The sequence below is a fragment of the Heliangelus exortis genome, chromosome 2 (genome assembly GCF_036169615.1).
Source record: "Heliangelus exortis chromosome 2, bHelExo1.hap1, whole genome shotgun sequence".
Taxonomy (NCBI): domain Eukaryota; kingdom Metazoa; phylum Chordata; class Aves; order Apodiformes; family Trochilidae; genus Heliangelus; species Heliangelus exortis.
The window spans coordinates 50,595,924-50,618,714 of NC_092423.1; the positions used below are offsets into that span (position 1 = coordinate 50,595,924).

The 22,791-nt window shown below is 39.2% G+C and overlaps 2 protein-coding genes across 11 annotated transcripts in view; both read left to right on the forward strand.

Moving 5' to 3' along the window:
• The window catches only part of LSM5 (LSM5 homolog, U6 small nuclear RNA and mRNA degradation associated), a 591,871-nt gene that overhangs the window by 307,535 nt on the left and 261,545 nt on the right, over nucleotides 1-22,791 (forward strand). The gene's annotated exons all lie outside the window — the stretch shown is intronic.
• The window catches only part of PDE1C (phosphodiesterase 1C), a 286,285-nt gene that overhangs the window by 229,398 nt on the left and 34,096 nt on the right, over nucleotides 1-22,791 (forward strand). For all 9 annotated transcript variants that reach the window (XM_071736084.1, XM_071736077.1, XM_071736078.1 and 6 more), the window contains 6 exons: nucleotides 1,966-2,094; nucleotides 8,102-8,203; nucleotides 9,305-9,425; nucleotides 12,078-12,159; nucleotides 17,469-17,589; nucleotides 19,340-19,515. In XM_071736084.1, the coding sequence (XP_071592185.1) occupies nucleotides 1,966-2,094; nucleotides 8,102-8,203; nucleotides 9,305-9,425; nucleotides 12,078-12,159; nucleotides 17,469-17,589; nucleotides 19,340-19,515 (731 nt within the window). The remainder of the gene's footprint in view (nucleotides 1-1,965; nucleotides 2,095-8,101; nucleotides 8,204-9,304; nucleotides 9,426-12,077; nucleotides 12,160-17,468; nucleotides 17,590-19,339; nucleotides 19,516-22,791) is intronic.

Below are 22,791 nucleotides of genomic sequence, written 5' to 3' on the forward strand. Positions count from 1 at the left end.
TCCTAAACGTTGCTTCATATTTGTAACCAGGAAAAAGGAAGGTCCCAAGATATTTCAGCATAAAGTTGCCAAAGACAAATTGCTGTTTAAAGTGGTATTTATTGATGAATGTATAGTTTTGAAGGAAATACTATAATTCATCAGGTTTTTCTCCCTGTTGAGTTTGAAGAATCAAACACTAGCTGCATAAATAAAATATTCAGCAATATCTGTGTTGATTAGTGAACACCACCACCACCAAGGGGATAAGTTTACCATTACCTGTTTAGAGATCTAATTTTTTCATGCTTTGTAAATTGCAAGACAATAATTAGCTGCTAACAAACTAGACTGAACCAGTGTATTTTTTGAGCTTAGAATTTTCTGTAAGGCTTTTGGGTTGGTGGAAGACAGAAGAAGATGAAGATGGTGGTAAAATTCAAGAGTGTGCAAAGACTGTGAAGTCTTTAGTTGCAGTGATAATAGGGCACCTAACATCTGTGCTGGCTGGAAGGATGTCCATGAGCCAGCAATGTGCCCTTGTGGCCAAGAAGGCCAGTGGCATCCTGGGGTGCATTAGGAGGGGGGTGGTTAGTAGGTTGAGGGAAGTTCTCCTTCCTCTCTATTCTGCCCTGGTGAGGACGCATCTGGAATATTGTGTCCAGTTCTGGCCCCCTCAGTTCAAGGGCAGGGAAATACTTGAGTCTAGTGCAGAGCCTCCAAGATGATGAAAAGAGTGGAACATCTTATGAGGAAAGGCTGAGGGAGCTGGGGCTCTTCAGCTTGGAGGAGAATGAGGGGTGAGCCCATCAATGTTTATAAATACGTAAAGGGCGAATGCCAGGAGGGTGGAGCCAGGCTTTTCTCAGTTATGTCCAACGATAGGACAAGGGGCACTGGAAAGGCTGCCCAGGGATGTTTTGGAGTCTCCTTCTCTGGAGACATTCAAAACACACCTGGATCTTCCTATGTGACCTGCTGTAGGTGACCCTGCTCTGGCAGGGGGGTTGGACTGGATGATCTTTCAAGGTCGTTTACAACCCCTAACTTTCTGTGATTTCTGTGATCTGTTTTTTATTTTGACAACGGGAGTGTACTGGTAGCAATGACAATGCCTAAATGTCCTCGACTGACACAGCACACTTTAACATTTGTGAGATGCATTCCATCTTACCCTAAATTAGATGTCTAGAATGTAGCTGAATCATCCTGTGTATCACTGGTCTATAAATGCTGCTAGGATAAATCACAGATATGCTTGGAAAAGCTTGGGAACATCGAAGGAAGTTTCTGTCTATGTTCTGGGCAAAGCTGCACTCCATTTCCTACTTAATGTATGCAAGATTTAGTGATCTGCTATGTTTCCCAAATACTTAGAGAATTCTGTGAAGGACAGTTGTAATTTAATTGCTCTCACTAATTTCCAGAAAGAATTTTGTCTTCAAACCAGTTTAACTACTGATCAACCTCAGATGTTTGCCCTGGATCTTAAAATAAGGCATGAAGTACCTTTGGTCTTACTCTATCACACTGGCAATTGCCCTTGTAATCAGCATTGTCTAAATGCTCAGATGACAGAAAGCAGCTCTGTTTTATCTTTCTAGCAGCCAGTTTGATGTTCTGCAAGTGGTATTGGGACATATTTTGCAATTCCTTACTTGAGTATGGTCAGGCTTTATTATGAGAGCAACACAGACAAGAGCTGGAGAAACATCTTTCTCACAGGTCTTTGCATTTTTGTTCTAAGTATGTGCCAAGGGACTAGGAGAGACTCAGCTGATGAATTAGATTTTGCAGTGAGTTTTAATCTTCAGTTTACTTTTACTGAGTAACAGCAATGAACAAAGGACTGCAAGTGATCATAAAATGCTCATATCTTCGCTATAGAACTAATCATGGTAGCTGATCAAAGGAAGACTTCTGAACGTGGAACTCTTTAGACAGGGAAGAAACATAACCTTTGCTATATTTCTTTTTAAATGCTAGGTCAGACTCAGCCATTCTGTACAATGACCGGTCTGTGCTTGAAAATCACCACGTCAGTGCAGCGTATCGTCTCTTGCAAGATGATGAAGAGATGAATATTTTATCTAATCTCTCAAAGGATGACTGGAGGTAAAAAGGAATATGGTGGCTGACTAGGAGCACTGCAGCTTCACCATAGACTATTGTTTCCTTGTTGGAATGTCAGTATGTATGATTGTATATGAATATTAGTATTTTGACAGCTACACGAAAAAGAGCTTTAAAAGGAGCTTGTTTGTCTTGTTAATTAGCTTTCATCTTTCACCTCTGGTAGTGAGAATAGACTTCATGACAATGGTTTATAATATAAAAATAGACTCCCATCTAATTTCTAAGTCTCACAGGGACACCCTTTTGTACACAGCCATTTGTAACAGAGTGCAGATGTAGCCTACTGTTTGTTCATCCTAAAGCATAACCATAACCTTTATCTACTTTGACACTCCCTGCCTGCAAATTATAAATAGGACTTAATGCAAAAACGAATCCAGTTCAATGAATGAAAATATGCCAAGATGATGTCAGAAGCTATAATTTAAAATATGCCTCATGCAACATATGATTTATGGGCCAAAATCAGCCCCTGATTTTTAGCAGACAGTTCAAAAGATAATGGCTTTCTCTTTTTGCCTTTTTTTTTTTGTTGTTGTTTTGTTTGTTTGCTTAGTTGGTTTGTTTGGGTTTTTTGTTTTTTGGTTTTTTTATTCTCCAAGGGGCGATACTTTAAAAATAGCTCACTGTGTTAAACAGGAAGAATCCTCTTCATGGTCTTTCTCATGGAAGGGGAAGTTTGCATCTTACATGATGCATGGTGCCTCCTGAATACTTTTAAATGTTACCGTCAGTTTATCTTGTTTTCACTAAAATGCAGGGAAATGAGCCCTTCTCTCCAGCTTGGTTTCTAGCAAGCTCATCAGTGAAGGCTCTGCTTGCTAATCTGTTTAGCCTGAATTTCCTGCTTTTTTCAACTTGTGGACAGTGATGCGATCCTATTGCTGAACACCAGGAATAAAACTCAGGAACTTGCATGGTTGATATCAATCAGTATGAGTGTTGTGGAGGAGTGGTCTGAGAAATCCTATATAGAAAATAGTCTCATGGTGGACAGCAAGCAAGAACTTTTTTAAAAAAAAAACTTTCTGCATTGAGGTCTTAAAAATCTAATTTATTTTTTTAGCTGTAGCTCGTAATGCCTTGTCAAATATTGGCAGCAAATTACTTCTTCCTTTCTTGTTGGTAGGGGAAATGCAAGGAACTAGCTGACTAAACCCAGCAACCTTAAAACCACTGTCTAAAAGGACAAAGCAAAGCATCTTGTTGAGGATGCTTCATTGCATAGATACTGTCTATGGCAAACTGTTGCTTTGGAGCTTTAAGCTGGTTTTGCTTGCATCAAAGTTAGCTTCAGATAATTCTCATTGATTCTGTACTGTCAGCATGTGTCATCTGTTGAGGCAGTATGCTTAGACCTGAAGTTTCAAAGATAAACCAGTCTCTTTAAGAAATACTGTAAGTGCCTGAGCAAAAATATTGAGAGGTTTGGATTGCTTATTTGTTCTCTGTCAAGTATGGCTTTATTAATTTGTACGTGCTCATCAAGATTCAACTGCAGAATAAATACCCTTATCTGGATGTGCTCTATTGCTAAAAAATTGTGATTCTAATGTGCTTTTACTTCTGACTGCCAGATTGAAATCCTGTAGTCAAAAGTTTGGGAAGAGCTGAAAACATGAGTTGACTTCAGCAGGATCTGAGGTGTTGAGAAAAAAAAGAAGTCCAGAGTTTCAGAGACTGGCACTCAAAAATAGTGTCCGCAGTGTTGAAGGATGCTTTGGGAAAATGTTAGTGTGTCCAAATTTTACTTTATTTTTGTAGACATATCTGATAAATCTCTTTCAGCAAGAGGCCTGAGTGATGGTGTTTCAAAACCAAATCCATAAGTACCTTTTTGAGCTGAGCTCTCACTTGTTTTTTTCACATTACTAGTCTGACGGTCAGTGGATTTTGCAACCACAGATGTGTATGTGGATTTTATCACTTGTGGTATTCAGTCACCTAGTTAGGGAATATGTTTTCAGGAAAAAAACTAGAAAATTAGAGCTACCTTTTCTGTTGGAAAATAAATGGACACAGATTTTTTAAGGAAAGCAGATGAGAATGAAAAATCTTTTGGGCTAGAGCCAAAGAGAAGAGTTGAATTCTTACTACTACATTAACTACATTTTTTTTCTCAATTTAAAAAACCAACACACATATTGCTTATCAAATATTTGAAAATCAGTTGAGTTGCTTCATTTAATGAATCCCATTTGCACAAGTCATCAGCAAGTAAATGAAGAAACTATAACAAAAACAGATCACAATGAATTAAGAAAATAAACTCCAAAGTGAACAGATGCTTTTCAAGGGACTGCTATAGATGTCTTTCCTGGCACTGTATTTCATTGTTAATAATTTCCATGCAGTTTATTGAAAAAGGGTACGCTTAGCACAAATCCTTTAACATTGGATTTTTAATTTTAACAGAGGATTGAAAAGACATCTGGAAAATGTTTAGCTCCTTAACTCTATATTGGAGTATAGCTTTGGCAAGTAACCTTTAATGGAATACTGACTTTATTAGTGAAGCTGCTTGGGGTTTTGTCCCTCAGATAATTCTGAACCCTCCCTGACAATCCATGTTATTCCTTTCAAGACTGTGGTGAGAAACCTTAAATGTTCATAATATTTTACTTAATAACCACAAGCTCTTTTGTCATTACCATAGTAATAATAATTTTTTAGTCAGTCTGCATTTCATAACAATGACAAGGAGTTCTCTACTTGGTTTATGTGCAGTGAGACTGCCTGACACGGGTAAGCTTTGCCTGGGAAGTGTGATAGTTTATGTCTGGAATTAACATCAGAGGTGAACAGTGCCAGTGATAGCTGTCAGCTCTGCTCTATTTATTAGGTATATCCAGGCTTCCTAAAGAACACAATTTTTAAATTTATGGACCCAAGCATGTGAATAAAAAGTAATCCATATAGTAATCCATCCAGACTTCTAGCACTGAAGTCTGGATGGCTGCACTATAGCATGACAGCTCTAGTGAGAACACAGTGGTCAAAGCAAGCAGAGGAGGAGGCCTCAGGTGTGGGCAGATGATGACATCAGATGACACTGATGAGACACATGGCACCCTCTTGGGAACACAGCCATGGAAGAAACCCCAAACATCCCCACAAGCTTTCCAGTTTATATAAGGGTGAGATTTATGGTAGTACTTCAGCTGGGTGGCTTGGGCCAGCTGCTCTGGGCTTTGCCCCTCCTAGCCCACTGCACATGCATGGTTCTAAACTACCCTAGACCTTGGTCACTGCAGAAACCCAGGTACCAGAGCTGGGTATAAATGAGAACAACACATTGTATCTCTTTTGTCACCACAGAATTGGTCTCTGCAGCCTCTCAAAACATCAGTTTCTCATAAACAGAAACATGATCTTATAATTCTGTAAAACCAGGACAGTTACATGTTTTTAAAAACTTGGATAATATTTCTTGAGTTGAATTATTTAATAAATCACCCAGGAGAATAACTGTTTGAGTGGATTAACATTAGCTCTTCAAGAACATCTTCCTGAATACAAAACTGGGTTTGAATCACTGGGAATAAAAGACTAGAGTATTGCATAGAAATATAAAGGGGGTCTCTGGCTTTGTGATCCCACTAGTAACACTGGAAATAAGAGATAAATTTACCTGCCTCTTCACCATATGTCAGTAATAATGTTTATAAAGCCAATGTATTCAGTGCTTCCCTTTTCCAATTTCACAGCAACATGTAGGCATTTGAGAGGAGTGCAGCCTTTACTCTTATCTCCTTTCTTCTCCAAGACTGTAAACTATTTTCTTCAAGGTAAAGGTGATTACAAGTTTCGGTTTACTGCTTTTCCTCTGCATTTATACACTGAGTTTCTCTGAAATAAAGGTGTTCACCCAGATTAAAGGCAGATCAATTTGAAAGTATATAATTTAAAACATTATCAGGCTTTTGTGCATTACTAGCATCATTAAGCAAAGTCCAGGGACACCTCAGTGGCAACACCTCTTGCAAACAGTTTGTGAGGACTGTTCTGCCAGGGCTGATATGCAGCATGCATGCAACCAGAATGTGTTGTGTAGAGTTTGAAGACAATTACACAAACAAAGTGCTAAAGCTGGTCAGAGCAAAAAGTAACAGAGCAAAAGTAACAGCTGTGTGTATCCCAGGCTCCAATATGACTGCAAAGCAAACCCAAGAAATGGATCAATTTCCATCTCCAGTTCTCTCTCTCTAACATGATTCAGCCTGGCCTCAACCTGGCAACACACAATCCCATTGTCCTCTAGGGCATATCTTTTGAAATTTTCCCTCCTGTCTTGCCTACATCCAGTAAAGTATCTGCCACACACTTTCAAAGTCACCTGCTACTGTGTTACCTGATGTTTGAAGTAACTTTATTTAAATAGCTCCTTTTTCAGTGTCTCTGAAATATTTTTCCTCTCTGTTTCAGAGGAAAGGATGTTCTGAGATATGTGCAAGGGTCAGAGAATGTGCATATTACAGAATCACATCTATAAAAGGGAAACTAGAATTTGTGTGTTTGTGAGCATATGGACATGCTGGCACTGAAGTCACTGACTCATTTTCCTGAGCTGAGCCCTTTGCTTTTGTATTTCTACTGTAATGAGCTACACACAATGTATCCCATGCAGACCACTGTGATGGAGTTGCACTCCAGAGGATGTAGTGAAGTGCCTGCTGTTTGTCAGGAATAATCCTAAGTACTAGTTGTTCCCACAGCCAAATCACATGCTGTTATTGTAAAAGTTGGTTTCTGTGCATTCAGGTTCTTCTCTTCTGCGTCTCTTGCTTATCTTGACAGTGAGGCTTGTGCTGCTGGGAATAAATCAGACCAGGGAGCTGACCAGGACTGGCAAAAAATAAATTCCAAAATTGAAATGTATTTTTATGTAATTAAAAATATATTTTTAACCAGCATGTTATCACCTTGAATGCTGTTAGCTAAGCAACTGATTGTAGGTAAGGGTGGAGAGGAGGAGGTGGGTATACTGGAGGATGAGTGAGGCTGGGTGATGCTTTTTTAATTTGTGTGCAGAAGTGGACAAGGGGATTCATTACGTGCTACCCATGAGATGGGGTTAGCACAGCAGCCTTGTGTCTCTACATGGTGAACTTAAGCACTGCCACCAGAAGCAAGAGACATGCTTAAAATAGACCATTTCCTTCATGAAACATTCATGAAAAGAAGAATGGTGACTTTTATTTTAAAATAAGAGCTGACACATTTCTGATTCTTTAAAATCCTGAGCTGGTTTGCCAACCTTGGGCCGTTCTTCCTCAGTTAACCTGTGGATAGCTGAACTGAGAGGAAGAAAAAATAAATTCTTATTATATGCTAGATCAGAGTGTTCTGATATTTTATATTTTCCAGGACATACATATTATCTTTGAAGAATGATCTTAAACAAATTTGCTTAACAAAAATTAATACAGGAAAAGTTTGAAAGAATAATAAGAGGGGACTAATGCAGGTTCTCAAAGGTTTTGACTACATATGTGATTAACATACACCAGGAGATATTTTGTAACACGCTGTTTTCTCCTTAATAATATGACTAGACTTTCAACATAGGTATCGACCAGCCTTAGTCAATTGGATAGAGGCTCAGGTTCAAAAGTTCAGCTGATTCATGCTGAGGCTTTAAACAGTATTTTTTCTTCCGTGTAAGAATGTCCTATAAAAGAAATCGATTTAAGAGGTTTGCACTTAGTTGAAAAAGGAGTGCTAATACTAATACGCTCTTCAAAAACCATCTAGTTTTTCTCTTAGCAAGGATTAGCCACCTGACTTAATTTGCAGCCCTCCCAATCCTGTGTTTGTGTAGAAAATCCTTCATCCTCTTCCCCATCCCTGAAAAAAGGATAATGGAAAGAGTGACATGCAAAGGCAGAAGTACTGACAATAGGCAACAAAAGAAGCTGGACTGTGTCTCATGCAGGTTTTTGTTTTTCTCTTTCCTTGCTCCTCTCATCGTGATGCCATCCAAAAGGGAATTCAGAGCTCTAGTAATTGAGATGGTGTTGGCCACCGACATGTCCTGTCACTTCCAGCAAATCAAAGCCATGAAGAATGCTTTGCAGCAGCCAGAAGGGTGAGTCACTTCACAACACTCTGCAGTGAGGGGCTGCATTTCAGCTGGTGCTTTGCCATTACGTTTGACTTCAAAAGCACCTCCCTGGAGGTCCCCACTCTCTCTGTTGTCCACAGCGATTCTCTTTCTGCTGGTGAATTTTAAATGAATTCAATTAGGAGTGGACTGGCACCCCCCTATCCACCCATCTCTGTTCTGTGCTAGTAGACCAGAGCTTGCAAAGGTCACCACGATGGGATAAGCCTCCCTGTGTGTTTCCATTTGCGTATGAGCGCAAGATCAAGGGCACAATCCAGCTGAGTGACCTCTACAGCTTGAGTATGACTCAAGGTCGTAAGATCTGCAGAACACAACTTATGCATTGGCCTACTGCAGATGGTCTCAGCTGCCACCTCTGCAAGGAGCCTGCTTCATAACCAGAGGACAGATGAAAACACCTTGAGATCCACTGGGGGAAGGACTAGAACATCACAGATGGAGCACTATGGGGAAGGACCCTTTTCTTCTTCCCAGTATCCCACTGGAAGCTGTGACATTTTTTACATAGCTTCTCTGTGTAACCCTATATTATTTGCTGGGTTCTTGGGCTAGCTTCTCAGGTTATGGTTTTAAGAAGTTGCCAACCTTTTTTAGTTATGTGGAACCAAATACGAGGATCACTTTCTGACCACACACCAGTGAAACTTTCATCAGTTACTGTGCAGACTCATCAATACCCCTGAGATCATATCCTCTGTTTACCATAGTAAGATTGTAGGGACCAACTTGTCTTTTGAGCTGTATAAAATGCATTCCAGCTGAAATGGGGAACATAGCAGCTCTTCAAGCGTGCTTGTGCAGCCAAGAAAGCCTGGAAAGGAGCTCAGCAAGACTAAGCAAAGTTTCTTTTTGCACGTCTTAATGGCTCTGTTACAAGAGGAGTTGTGTATGTTGGAGAAATTAGACAGGCTTTCATAGTTGTCTGGTTTTATGAACGCGGAAATCATTCTATTAATATCCTGGCCAAAGATCCTAATGACTTCATTTTCCTGCTTAGGTGAGAATTTTTCACTCCCTGCTGCAAAAGCAGGCAATTAATTTATTTGATCCTCTGGTTTACAGAATTGACAAGCCGAAAGCCTTATCACTATTGTTGCATACAGCAGATATCAGTCATCCAGCCAAGGCCTGGGATCTCCATCACCGCTGGACTATGTCTCTGCTAGAGGAATTCTTCAGACAGGTAAAGCTAGGAAAGTTCCTCTGCATTTCTGCAGCTCAGAAGCAGTGTCTAGGATTGGGCAAGGAAGTAGGAAAATATGAACACAGATCTTTTCCTTATTTTCTGATTTTCTCAAGAACCTCCTAAATGATATGTGGCTTTTTTGTCTGGCACCAGACTATTATGCCTCTTGGGAATTGAGTGTCTGATACACTGCCTATAAATGTAGACATTATCTTACCTAGTGGAAATTCTACTTCAGGAAGCTAGAATGTTTCAAATTAGCAATGTATAGAATATGCTGCATTCTACTTAGCTGTAGAACCACACAAAACAGATTTAGGGAGCTATACTTTGCAGAGCTGTACTTACATCGTTGGGGTAAATGTGAAAAATGCATTTACTTTAGATGAAGTGAACCAATCTAGTTTATAGCTCACAGTGGACCGCCTGCTGACAGACCCACAAATCTAGACAAATCATTAAGCTCTGTGTGATAGCTATAAGCTCCCCAAGTGACTAATTAAAAGCATTTAAAAAGCAGCCTTAAAAAAAAAAAAGTAAACAGGGCACTTAGGAGTGTTTCAGATACTTTTCACCAATATGAATTACTAAACTAAGCAGAAAACTAAGCGCATAATTTCCCTCCACAGTTCAATAACTTAATGTTTTATATCAAAACTGAATACAAGAAAGAAAAGTATATTACAGTTTTTTTAAAGTTCTAACCATTTTTTTAAAATGGCATCTGTTTTAAAAGGCAATGTGGGAATCCCTTTTTAATAAGGACATTGCAAAAATTTGCTCTGAAATGAACTCTGTAATTTCCTTTTCAAAACCAAGAATGTGTTTACTAGGTGGAAGCAGATCAATCATACCTGCAGCTGTCTCTGTATTGCCAGATAGAAGCTCATGCAAGTAGGATGATTTTCACATACACTTTAGAGAAAACTCTGTATTTTTATGCTTTTCTAACTCAAAATTATACTTGATGTGTTAAAATGCACCACTACTGAGTCCCCTAAAGACTGGTGAAAGACTTAAAATTAGACAGATATGAGACTGCAAAAAGCCCAAATTTTGATCTGCTTTATACACATATTGAACACAAAATTATTATGTTACATTTTCATAGGAATAATTTCATTTTAGCCAGCAACAAATCCTATTTTAATTTTGAATGACAAACATCTCCACTTTTAGATAAAGCTTTCTATCAAAGTTGTATTCTAGCTCCAAGTTCAGTTGCAGTATTAATTCCCTCTTCAGGAAAACCCTTAAGCATACTATGAAGCATAGACTTCTCTTGATTGAAGTTATTTAGATCACTAAACACATCCCTACCTGAAAACAGAAGAAAATACACACACTTCTCACAAGCTAAGAAGTTCCACTGGCCAGAGGGAACTCTGGTAATGCTACCTCAGATTAGGTAATTATTTTCTTTTGCTCTTCTCCTGCAGACCCTCTCCTTTATGGCATGTACTCAGCAGACAGGTAGAATCTAACAACCTGTATCAGCACAGGTCCCCAGCTCTATTGGTTTCCAAGTATTTCGTGTTGTGACACAGGTCTTCTACACCTAGTAACCATGCTGTAGGTGTAAATGATGCTTCTGAGTACAATTTTTTTTTTTTTTTTTTTTTTTTGACTCAGCACCAATGGTGAACATCTCTTAAAGCAAATGGCTTGCATTAATTAATTTGTTTTACTGATGTACTTTAGCTAGCTATGAATGAGCTTCCTAAATAGCTTAAAATAGCTTAAAAGAAGACAAGTATCTTTCTGAACACTCAGAGAGGCAGTTAGAAGTTCCTTTCTAAAGAGAATTAGGCACTGGGGTTTTTAAGGGGCATAAGGGATAAGACAAGAATGGCAATTAGGTGGGTAAGAGCTGTCACTGAGAGATGCTTTTCCTGAGAGATGCAGCAGTTGCAGGAAAAGAGTTTTACTTGGAAATATTTCTATGTCAGACTTCTAACATAAAGCAGAGCTGTACTGCAGTGGAAGAAGTATTGTTGTTCCACCCGAAACTGTTAACAGGACTTGTGCCTTCACGTCACTGATGTTATATTAACAAAACGAATTCTTCTTATGCCTACAGAAGGGGTTTTTTTGCTGTTAATTTTAGCTTCCATTTGATATTACTTAGAGCACTGGCAAGAAGTTCAGCACATTTCAAGTCATCTTCTGATTTAAGGCATTGATTCTATAGTGTAGTTAGCAGGCTGTTTAAATTTGACAGCTCAGTGGGGCAAATTGCAGCTTTGCTGTCCTACACATCTCAGCATAAAGCAATGTAACTTGCAGAGTAACTGAACAAAGTTAAAAGGCTTTTTCATAATATGCAGCTTGAAAAACTGGAAAAAATGGGGTTATAACACTTGATCTTCTGCACCGTCTTGTGATGTTATAAAAGGACTATCAGTTCTGAGGGCCAGAAAGGCTGTTTGGACTTCTGTACTTAAGCATTTATGTAAAATGTTGACAATGTCAGTGTTTCCTTTGGAAGAAAGAAGTAACTTGCTTCTGGCCAGCCATGACCTGTGAATTCTGAAATTATCTGAAAATTCTGAAATTATTCTGAAATTATCTGAAAGACTGAAGAAGAAATGTAAGCAAGTGCAATATGTCATCTTTTTTTCTAATTTCTTCTCAATTTTGTTTCTCTAGGGTGACAAAGAAGCAGAATTAGGGCTTCCCTTCTCTCCACTGTGTGATCGCAAGTCTACCATGGTTGCTCAGTCTCAAATAGGTAAGTCCCTTTTGGTGCATGCAAAGTAACATCTTCAAAGCACAATGTACTCCCCTCTTTGGGGCCAAGCTTATGGGGATCTTTCATTTACAACTATATTAAAGAGAGCAAATAAAGCACAATAACATTATTTTCTCCAGATCAACAACTCAAAGGTGAGGTGCCATTAAATTTATGGTAGTAGTTCCATGCAGTAACCAAGTTATCACTGCTCTGTCTGCAGAGATGACTACAGTACCTGTTTATGACACTGCTACATGGTTTTCTGAGCTGTGAAGATGAGGTTCAGACAGTGATGTATCATCACCGGGTATTAGATTGTAATGTCAGTTCCTTCAGTGTCCTGGGTGAGACCTATTGTGTGGTTTTCCTTTTATTCCCCTCCCTCTTCCCCTCCCCTTCAACAGGTTTTTTATTTATAAAGCCTTTTCTGTTCCACCCATTCAGAAAGAGAGATCTTTTCACAGACTCACCAACAGTACTTTCACTCAGTTACTGAGTGAAAAAAGTGGAAGGATGAAACAACAGTCCTGGTATTTGGTGAGAAAACAAGAGAAGCTTAGTGAAGTACAACTGAAAAAGTAGATTTTTGGATGGATTTTTATACCTAGGAACCAAGCAAAGTAGATGGAAGAACATGATCTAACCTCAACAGAACAGAATGCCAAATAGAATAACAAACAAAAGATAACAGGGACCCTAAAAATGGAGGGAACTGAGATCAGAAGCAGAGAATTAAGGAAAACAAACAAAAAAAGTGAAGGATAAAATTTCTCTCAAAGAACAAGGCGAAGATATCCTTGAATCTAGGAAATTTCGAATTAATATCTGTGAGCCATTAATATCTAAGAGCCATTTCCATTTAAAACTATTTTGTTGTTCCTGACGGGCAAGCCATTCTCTGGAGGGCCCCATCCCAGATTTTTCTTCCTTTTCAAACTTTAGACAGTTCAGCCAAGAGTCTGAACTTGAAAAGACCTGTACAACCCTGGCCTGTTCGCTAAAGTTGTGCTGTTTACTCCTCTGCAACAACACTTTTCTGGAACCCAGAAGAGTGGAAATGTGTGCACAGCACAGTGCAGCTGCTGAGGACATTTGTATTCTGCCAGCAGCTTGGGGGAGAGAAGCTGAAGCAAACTTGAAGTGCTGCAGACCCAGCTAAAACTCGTGTTGAGGTCTCCTGGGCCGACTACACTTGCTGCTGTGCTGTGGGAGAAGATAAACTCTCTCCTTCTCTCTGGCTGGTCTGGAGACTTCTCTTTCACATTCCTTCTGCCAGATTTCAGATCTGTCCCGCTCTTCACAGGGAGGAGGAGTTGTTCTTCCCTCAGGGTCCCTCTACATAGGGTTGTGTGTGCTTGGGAACTGCTTGTGCAGTTTTGCTTGTCCCATTCCTTTGTGCTTCTTTACTCAGGAAGGACAGGAGAGCCAAGAGACTTCTGCATTGCTGCCCCTCATGTCAAGCCACTGCAAAATTAATGAATAATTAAACCAACAACAACACAATTCCACCTTATAAAAGAGTCACTTGTCTGTGTGCAAAGACAGCCTTACATATAAGTCATATACTATTTGTCCTTATATTCTTTTTCTGCAGTTTAGTAATCCATTTACATTAATAGGCTACTCTTTATAAATCTTGCCTTCTAACATTATAAAATTTTCATTTCTCAGTCTGCTGCACATATTGGCAGTGTCTTTCTGCAACGTCTCCTTTGTTAAATCAAAACCTCATATTTTCTGACTATCTGCTGAGGTAAGGCTTTCAAAGTTGTAGGCTAGATTCTCAGACAAATAATCTGTTCCCATTCATTTATTTACCTGGTCAATAGCCTTAAAAATTGTTCCATGGAATAGTAATTACTACATGTCTCTGCAAAAGTAAGTCCTTATTGAATTCTATGTTGTGTTATTACCTGCAGTAAGCAGCCATCAGTTCCCACAAACAAAAACCTCTGTCTTTTGTACATTAAAATTGTGCTCTTGGTTCTGTCAGGAACAAAACCTAGAAATCCTGTTCTGGTGGCTTTGCTTGCTTGTAGTTGCTCCTTTGCTGCTGAAAGGTCGCAGACGCAACAATAGTGTTTAATTAAAAACAGATTTTCACAAATACAGGCTGAAGGGTTTGCAGAACAGACATCTTCCCTGGAAATGAAGCAATCTAACTGCAAAAAAAATCCTCAAAAGAAAGAATGTCTCTCTCTCCTGTTGCTTCAGTTTGTAAAGAAGCATTTCAGGTTTAATTTTATACTTAAAATCCTGAGGATCCAATAATGAACCTGCATTTTAAAATCTCTTAATGCTAATGACCAATTCATCATTCTTTTTCTTCTTCAATAGAATGGGTGTGGTAAATATTTCTGTAACATAAATCAGGAAAGATTCATCTTCAGAAGCCAGGCTGCTTATCAGAGTCAGAGATACAAACAAACTGCAAAGAAAACCAGGCCAAGATTGTATTTCCCAAGAAATATTTCAGTAGTTAAAGCTTCTCTGTCTGTTTCAGATTGTAGGAAAGCTGTTTGACTGGAGATCAACCTTTGTTGTCATTATCCTCTTTTGCAGCTTGTAAATGTAGCATCATGCTTTTATCCCCCCCCCCTTTTTTTTTTTTTTTTCCTTTGGCTGGCGGAAGAGAAAATTACAGCTTCAGAAAGCACTGGATAAAGTCTGGTGGGGGAATGCTGATGATTCTGTTTTCTTTCTTTTTTTAAAAAAAAAATTTTTGGTGGGTGGCAGTGTTTTGGGGAAACTGTCCAAGCCAGTGTTTGCCATTCTCTGGAATTAACTCTTATCTTGCAATATTAATTGGTAAAATCATCTTAGTCACTGGGTGCAGAAATTTTTACCACACTTCTCTACTAAAGAAAAGGGATGATTAAATGGTCGCTAGCATCAACATGTTTTAAACTCCGGGTTCATTATTTGATAATTTGATACTGCTAATTTGATATTCAGGTGTTTTAATTAGTAAACTGAATCACTGTATGTAAATCACAGTTTCTTTAGGTAAGGAGAGAACACTGAGGCGGGGGGGCACTTGGGAATATGGCAGAAGTTACAAAACTACTACCTAAAGTCCTAGAATTTGATACCATTTATCAAAGAAAAGTTCTCCTGGGTCTTTGAGTTTGTTCATCTGCAGTCTCTTGTGCCATCTCTGCCTCTCTGTGTTGATGAGATGCAAAACTCCTCACAGGGCAAACTTGTTTCTTAGATGCTAACAACTGCACCTTGTGTTTTTTGTGTAAATGTTGAGTATCTCAAGAAGTGAATTCCACCACACTGCTGCTGAAGTTAGTGACGCTATCTGATATTGGATATTCGGATGCCTCAGGGCTGCTAGTGGTTTTACTTGCCAAACTGAAATGAGGAAGTACCAATGCTTGGGTTTGTTTGGTCATTAAGAGGTATAAATTTTTATGAGTGAAGGAGAATAGAAGAGATACACAGAGAAACTGGCACACACGTCATAGAATCATAGAATGGTTTGGGTTGGAAGGCAACTTAAAGATCATCTGGTTCTGACCCAGATGCAGGACCTTACACTTGACCTTTTTGAACTTCATGAGGTCGGCATGGGCCCACCTCTCAAGCCTGTTGGGGTCCCTCTGGATGGTTTCCCATCCCTCCATTGTGTTGACCCCACCACACAGTTTGGTGTCACCAGCAAACTTGCTGAGGGTGCACTTGATCCCACTGTCCGTGTCAACAACAAAGATGTTAACCAGCACCACTCCAAGTACAACCACTTGTCACTGGTCTCCATTTGAACACTGAGCCTTTAACCACTACTCTTTGAGCATGACCATTCAGCCAGTTCCCTATCCATCGAGTGGTCTGTCCATCAAATCTCCATCACTCCAATTTAGCTGTAAATCAAGTTCTCATTATCCTCAGGATTCCTGTGGCTCACTGTTCTCAGTCAGTACAATTTCCATTGTGTTCAAAAGATGTATGAAGTTTGCTGGGATTATCTGAAGTGTGATCTACTACACAATTTCCTGTCATGGCTTTATACTGCGAGCATTTCCTTTTTCCGTAAACTTGATCAGATAACACTCTCAAAGTGTCATGTAGGCACATGATTCAGATGTTCAGATAAGACTGAGTATTTTCTTCTGATTTACAGAATGTATGAAATTCCAAGAACTTCCAAACAACATTTTCGGTTTGGCTAAGCATGAAAATACACTTAATTATCAACCCTGTTAGAAATTCAGCAAAAATCAAGGGAGTGAAGTGGAACTAGAAGGATGCTCAAGAGCTTTGCACTGAAGATGTGGATATAAGCATCCATGAATGAACATGAATTTAGGTGTTTGTCCTGTCCCATGTGATCTCTTCTCCTTTTATAGTTCTCTTATCACCCAGTTTATATGTTTATCATAGTAACATATCATGACGGAGTCAGAGAAACTATGATATTCTGGATATATAATTAGTAATTGATCATTACCAAATCCTTAAAAATTGTAACAGTATGGAAAGACCTGAGCACTAGTGTGCCTTAGGAGGGATTGAAGACATATTTGTTTTTTGCAGCACTAATAAATTTGTTGAGTGGAGTGCTAAAATGAACATAAGAAATAACCCTTGGCCCAGAATAGAATTTAGGGTAAGCTTAAATGTAATGTAAACTAGACACTCTCACATTATAGCCATGCAACATGGATTTTCCTTCATCTCATGAGCTTATGGCCATGTGGCCCTTTAGTCTGCCCTTCCTAACATTCATATCAAAGCCATATTAGTCCCTGCCAAACTGTATATTGAAGTGAAAATTATTATTTTTTTTCTTTTCCATATATTAAAAAATGGGGGAGAACCATAAAAATCTCTTTCATTATCAACAAGAACAAGCTGGCTGAGCACTGAGGAAAATATTCACAGCAACCTGCTGATTTGTAGTACGGGAGGTTTGCATGTAATTCAACACAAGCAAAGCTCACTGATGTTGTTATGTTAATTTGCTGCTTTTATGGAGTTCATCTTTATAACTGGGTTTTGTCCAAATCTGCTGGAAATTTGGCTTAAATATCACACTCCTTTTATAAAACAAGTTCTGATGCATCTGTTTATGCTCTGATTTGCCACAGTTTCTTTCCAGAGTCTAAGTATGTACCCTTTATCCAGCTTCTTGGGTCAGGGATTAATGTACAACTCAGTTTTCTCTTTCTAGTATTTGCCTCTTTCAAGGTGTAATTTTTTCCCTCTCTTTGACAGTGCGGTCACCTGTGATCACTGAAACAGCGACTCCACATAAATCCTTCCTTTTCCTGCTTGACACTGCTTGTGTTTCTGCTCAGGTTTCATTGATTTCATCGTGGAGCCCACTTTTACTGTGCTGACTGACATGACCGAGAAGATTGTGACTCCGCTCATCGATGAAGCTTCCCGCTCTGGCATGGCCGGGTTCAGGCGTTCCAGGTGAACAACCATGTTCCTTCCCCCTTTGCTCTGCACATGCTGCCATTCCACCCAACTCCCCTGGTTTTATTTCATCCCCCGGGGCATGTCTTCCACGTGGCTCAATGCCCTCTATCCAGATTACCAACACCGCTGTTGCCCGTAGTCAAGACACAAACCAACAGAGTGTCAGTTTATGCGGTGCTTTATTCGGGGCCCGGGAAACCTGAGGACTAGCGTCCCAAGTCAGGATTCCAACGATCCTCGTTTTCGGTTCAGCTTTTATACCCTTTTACAATGAAGCCTTCGTGCGGAATTTCAGTTGCAAAACGGTTACATACATCATGCAGATAACAATAGAAAGACATCCACAAACCACAAATCTCTCACCCTTTTTCAACTTAAGATATTGTTTTAATGGTCTCCCACCACCAACCCCCCTTACATGCGTAATAACCCTTATCTTCAATGTCAGTTTACTTTTCTTCATGTTCTATATGCTTGACTAATCCCCTTTGATAAGCTGTTCCCCTCTTCCCAGCACATTCCTTGTTGATAAACTGTTCCCCTCTTCTCAGCACATTAGCACATTCCTTGCTAGTTTCCAACACCCGCTCCCAGGGCATGTTTTTCTGGCTTGCTTGACCAGCCCGAACCTTAGCATAACTACTTCTAAATTTCTATTTCTTTCGCTACTTGCAACACTGCTGCTCACCTTGTGATGTGACTGCTGCATGGGCAACTCCAGTCCAGGGGAGGGCAAAGAGGGAGGATGGCATCAACCTGAGCCATGCCTCCAAAGGCAGGGGCACAAATGTATCTATGCAATTAGGTGAATTTTACTGGCCTCTCAGGCACTCGTGTACAAGAGAACACAGGCAGTCATTGAAAGGCACTCATTTCTTTGTGTCTAGAAGTATAAATGGGACCAAAATGTAAGAGGACTGGGACACATTAAATAGTGCCACACACTAGTGGCACTATTTAGGGTTGCACAAATGTGTGAATTACCACCAGAATTCACCTGAAGATCTGGTGCAAGAAATATTGGACCTTTCAACCTGCTCTATTATTAGTTTCGTGGACAGGACATGTCTTGGGGTTCAAATGCCATGGAGCTAGTTCTTCCTAGAGTAGTGCTACCAAATCAGAATTCCCTCTTCCAGATGACTTATTTCCTCATGGACTGTTACACAAAGAGCAAGCATATCTTTATATGTCAGTTATCTCTGCCTTTACTATAAGGTTCACAATGAAGTGTGTATCCTTGAAAGACAGCCATAGAGTCTGTAGGTGAAATAAGTGCCTGATTTCAGCCTCAGCTGAGGTCACTCCACCCTGAAAAGATATTGGCCTGCTGTCCTCTTCCTGATGGCTCTCACTGGTGATTTTCAAGAGGCTCCTCCTTTGACATATTTGATTTCTAAATTGTCTGACTCTCCAGTTAGTGTTTAGGGAGTAAAAATATACTACAAAGGTAGTGGCAACACTTCAAATGTTTTTATTTCTTAGTGACTATTGATACCAAAAAATAAGCAGGAAAAAGCTGCCCTTTATTTACAATAATTGAGCTTAGTTGTCCTGTTTATTTAATATTAATCAATTGCCCTGAAGTGCAAGGGAGGGACAGAAAGATGAGGGATTCAAGCTTAGCTTTTTTTCCTGATTGACTCTGTTCATTCACCTAGACTTCCAGTTACTATTACTTCTTAGCTATATTTGGGTGTATGAAATACTGATTTCTTCTGTGTTTTGTTATCTTGTGTTCCAGTCTGAACAGCATTAGTCCCTCTGAAGTTAAAAGATCAAGTGTTAAGAGCACTGGGTCGGAAGGAAGTGCCTCACTCAACTGCTCCATACTCACTGTGGACTTCAAATGTTTTAAAGCCACCTGGACTGAGGTGGTGCAGCAGAACCGGGAGAAATGGAAAGCACAAGCCACCAAAGGTAACAGCCAGACCTCTTAGGGAAAGAATAAAAATTCTTTTGACTTCTTCTTCTCCAAGCTCTTCTTCAATCAAATTATTCTCCAAGTAAGCACTATTAGTTTGAAAGAATCTGCTTTTCAAGGTCAACAACATACCCTGAGTTAAAGATATTGAGTCTCATCTGTGCCCTACGCTCTTATTATGTAAATGTAATGAAGAGGATGTGGACAATAGAAATAAAAAAAAATGTGAGGGAGGTTCCCTAAAATTAATGAATCAGACTTAGAGTGGGTGCAAAAATAGCTGGAACAGCATTTGTAGGGATAGGTTATCAATTGCTTGCTCTTAAAATTGAGAGAGGTACAGGTGATAGTTCAGAGAGGATATTCTCGATTCACAGCTGGTTTCATATTTCCAGTGACAAGGTGGATAGTGAATTGAGACCTATGCTGCAAATACTCTTGATGTCATCAGTCTGAGAGGAACTGCAAATATTTGAGATGAATATGATGGTTGTGTTGGTTGCAAGATGACAAGAGTTCACTGTTGTCATGCTTTACAAAAAAAGGCAAACAAAAAAAAACAGTGCAAATCCAAAACAGACCTTGCTTCTAAAACCCCTCTGGCATTCTTCCCATACTTCCAGCAGTAACAATGCCCCCACAGCAATGCTGTGTCCAGTTTTGGCCACTGCAGTTCAGGAAACATATGGAACAGCTGCAGACAGGTGCAGAGTACAGCAATGCAAATGATGGAAACTGTTGTTTATAGCTGAGAAGGTTTATAGTTGAAAGCAGTTTTCTGAAGACTACTGCAGCTGCAAAATAGGGGAACTAATTTTGTATTCAAATACCCTGTTCTGTCAAGAGGACAAAAAATTTACATGTGGTTATAACCTGATAGTAGGTTAGATTTTGGTAAATCTCTGATGTTGGAGATCTTTTGGAACTAATTAGAGCCACGTGTTGAGAACCACTTGGGTATCACTGCCCCTGACCCCTGGTGTGGTTTAGACCAGCTTTGGAACCATAAAAAGAGGAATGAATCACTGATTTTTTATTTGTCTTAATGAAACTGTTCATGATGCAATGTCTTCCTGAGCTGAAGGCTTATTACTCAGACCCTTATTTAATGGAGTTGTTGTATTTCATATAAATGGAAGAAGTTTGATTTTAATAAATTATGTGGCCTCAGCTTTCGGGTTGATGGAAGATTTGGCATAGTTCTATTTGCCAGAGCTGATTGTTCCTTTCCAACTGAACTGGAAGGATTGTCAAGAGGTGCAGGAAAACACACATTATTATTCAAATGACATTTTCTTTTGTGATTAAAACTTGCCATTTAGCAAAAGCCTTTCTAAGCATTCCATGAAAATGAAAACAAAAACATAATTAAAAACCTGCTTATTTGCCAGGGGATTTTTGTAGCTTTTTTTTTTTTTTTTTTTTTTTTTTTTTTTTTTTTTTTAAAAATTGGTATTTGCTATTTCATGGTTCTTTGTGGACAAATTAAATGTAACCAAACAAGCAAAGTATTTCAAGTGGTCAGTGCCTCACAGTTACAGGAGTGTTGAGTGAGTGAATCCAGTGCATTTAACTAGTTTTAAGGGTTTCATTTCAACACACACCATACATATTTACTAGTAAGGATCTACTAGATAAAAATCCTATATCCAAGAGAGATCTGTGGGGAAATAAGTAAAATATATCTTACTTTTCACCCAAGACAAATATGTAAAGTAGGTCAGGGTAGATTCTGGCTGTTTAACTTTGTACACACTTGCAGTGCTTTGCATACTTTTTTTCCTAAATGTGCACAGGTGAATGTCAAGTTATGATTTAAATGGTTGTGCACATGTTGCTTAACTAATGCTGCTACTGGCAATATGTATGGATGCAGTGTTTTGTATCTAGCCTTTACATAGTATCCTGGCAAAAACTGTTTGATCATTAATATATTAACTGGAGAGGAAAATGTTTTATGTTTAATTGTGCCATAAAAAAGCACTTACAGCAGCTCCTGAGTGTGGTCTATGGAAGAATTAGTTGATCAGTTGAAAGCTGCAAGCTCACCAGTCTGTGCTGTTAGGCATGGGAGCCCTTGAGTAGGATCTTTCCCTTTCTGACATTTAGCCACGAATAGTTGATTTGCTTTACGATTCTGCCAAACTTCATCGCCAAGAAAATAGATCAGGGACCTTCTTTTTTGGGTTAAAGATTCAGAAAGCAGTCTCAGCTTCTGTTCATCCAAATGCATTGACTTTTACATAATTTCTGTCTTCCTGGGTGCATTTAGTAGTACAAGCATGCATAGTTTTTTTATCCTGAAAGATTTATACTAAAGTATGGCTCAGCATACCTTCCTGCGGGCTGGGGACTAAGGAACTGTTCTTGCACTCCAAAGTCCTCACATCAAAACCTTTCTTTAGTTGCTCCTGACTTGCAGCAAGTCTCTGCACCCCCCTCCATCTGCCTTGCTTGTCGTAGCCATATGCAGCAGGGCCTGCCACACATCAGGAGGGTAAATTGCTGACCCTCCCATCAAACTGGTGTCTTGCAATGCATCAAGATGCCAGTGAAAATAAAAATTATTGAAGAGAGATAAGCCACAAAATTGTTGATTGACAAGAAATAGAAACCGAGGATCAGCAAGGAGGGAAAGTAATCTATTATTATTATTACTATTAGTATTATTAAATTATTTTTAGAATACTTTATTCCCTTTGGCAATGGCATTGTCCCTAGAAGCATCAGTGAGCTATTTTTATCCTGACTGTGGTATTTATAGAAAATTTTTCTGACAGTGTAGGCATGGTGAGTGGGTTTATTACTGATCTCTTTTTGCTTAAAGAATCATCACTAAGTGAGCACAAATTAAAAGGTGAATAAACAAGCTCCCTGATGTGCAAAGCACCATTTAGATGAAGTATTTTCTGACATTAATTTTGACAAGAGGCACGTGTCCAACGGTGCTGTAGCAAGCCCCAGTCTCCTGAGCTGAATTTCCTGGTATTCAGGTGCAAAATGCAGCATTTTTTTTTAGATCCCCAAATGAGAGGAATACTTCTGTATACCATGAGACTCCAGGGAAAAGATCAGCAACATGCACAGCTGAGCTACCTATGGAAGATGTCATAGCTTTCAGGAATTATTAGTACAGTGAGGGATATTCATCTCTTAACTATAGTTTGCTGTGAGCCATCATTTATGAATTTGATAATTACTTAACTTTAGTTAGTGGCTGGAAAATAAATACAGATTGGTATTTCTTATAACGACAGCTCTCCCCCTTTCTG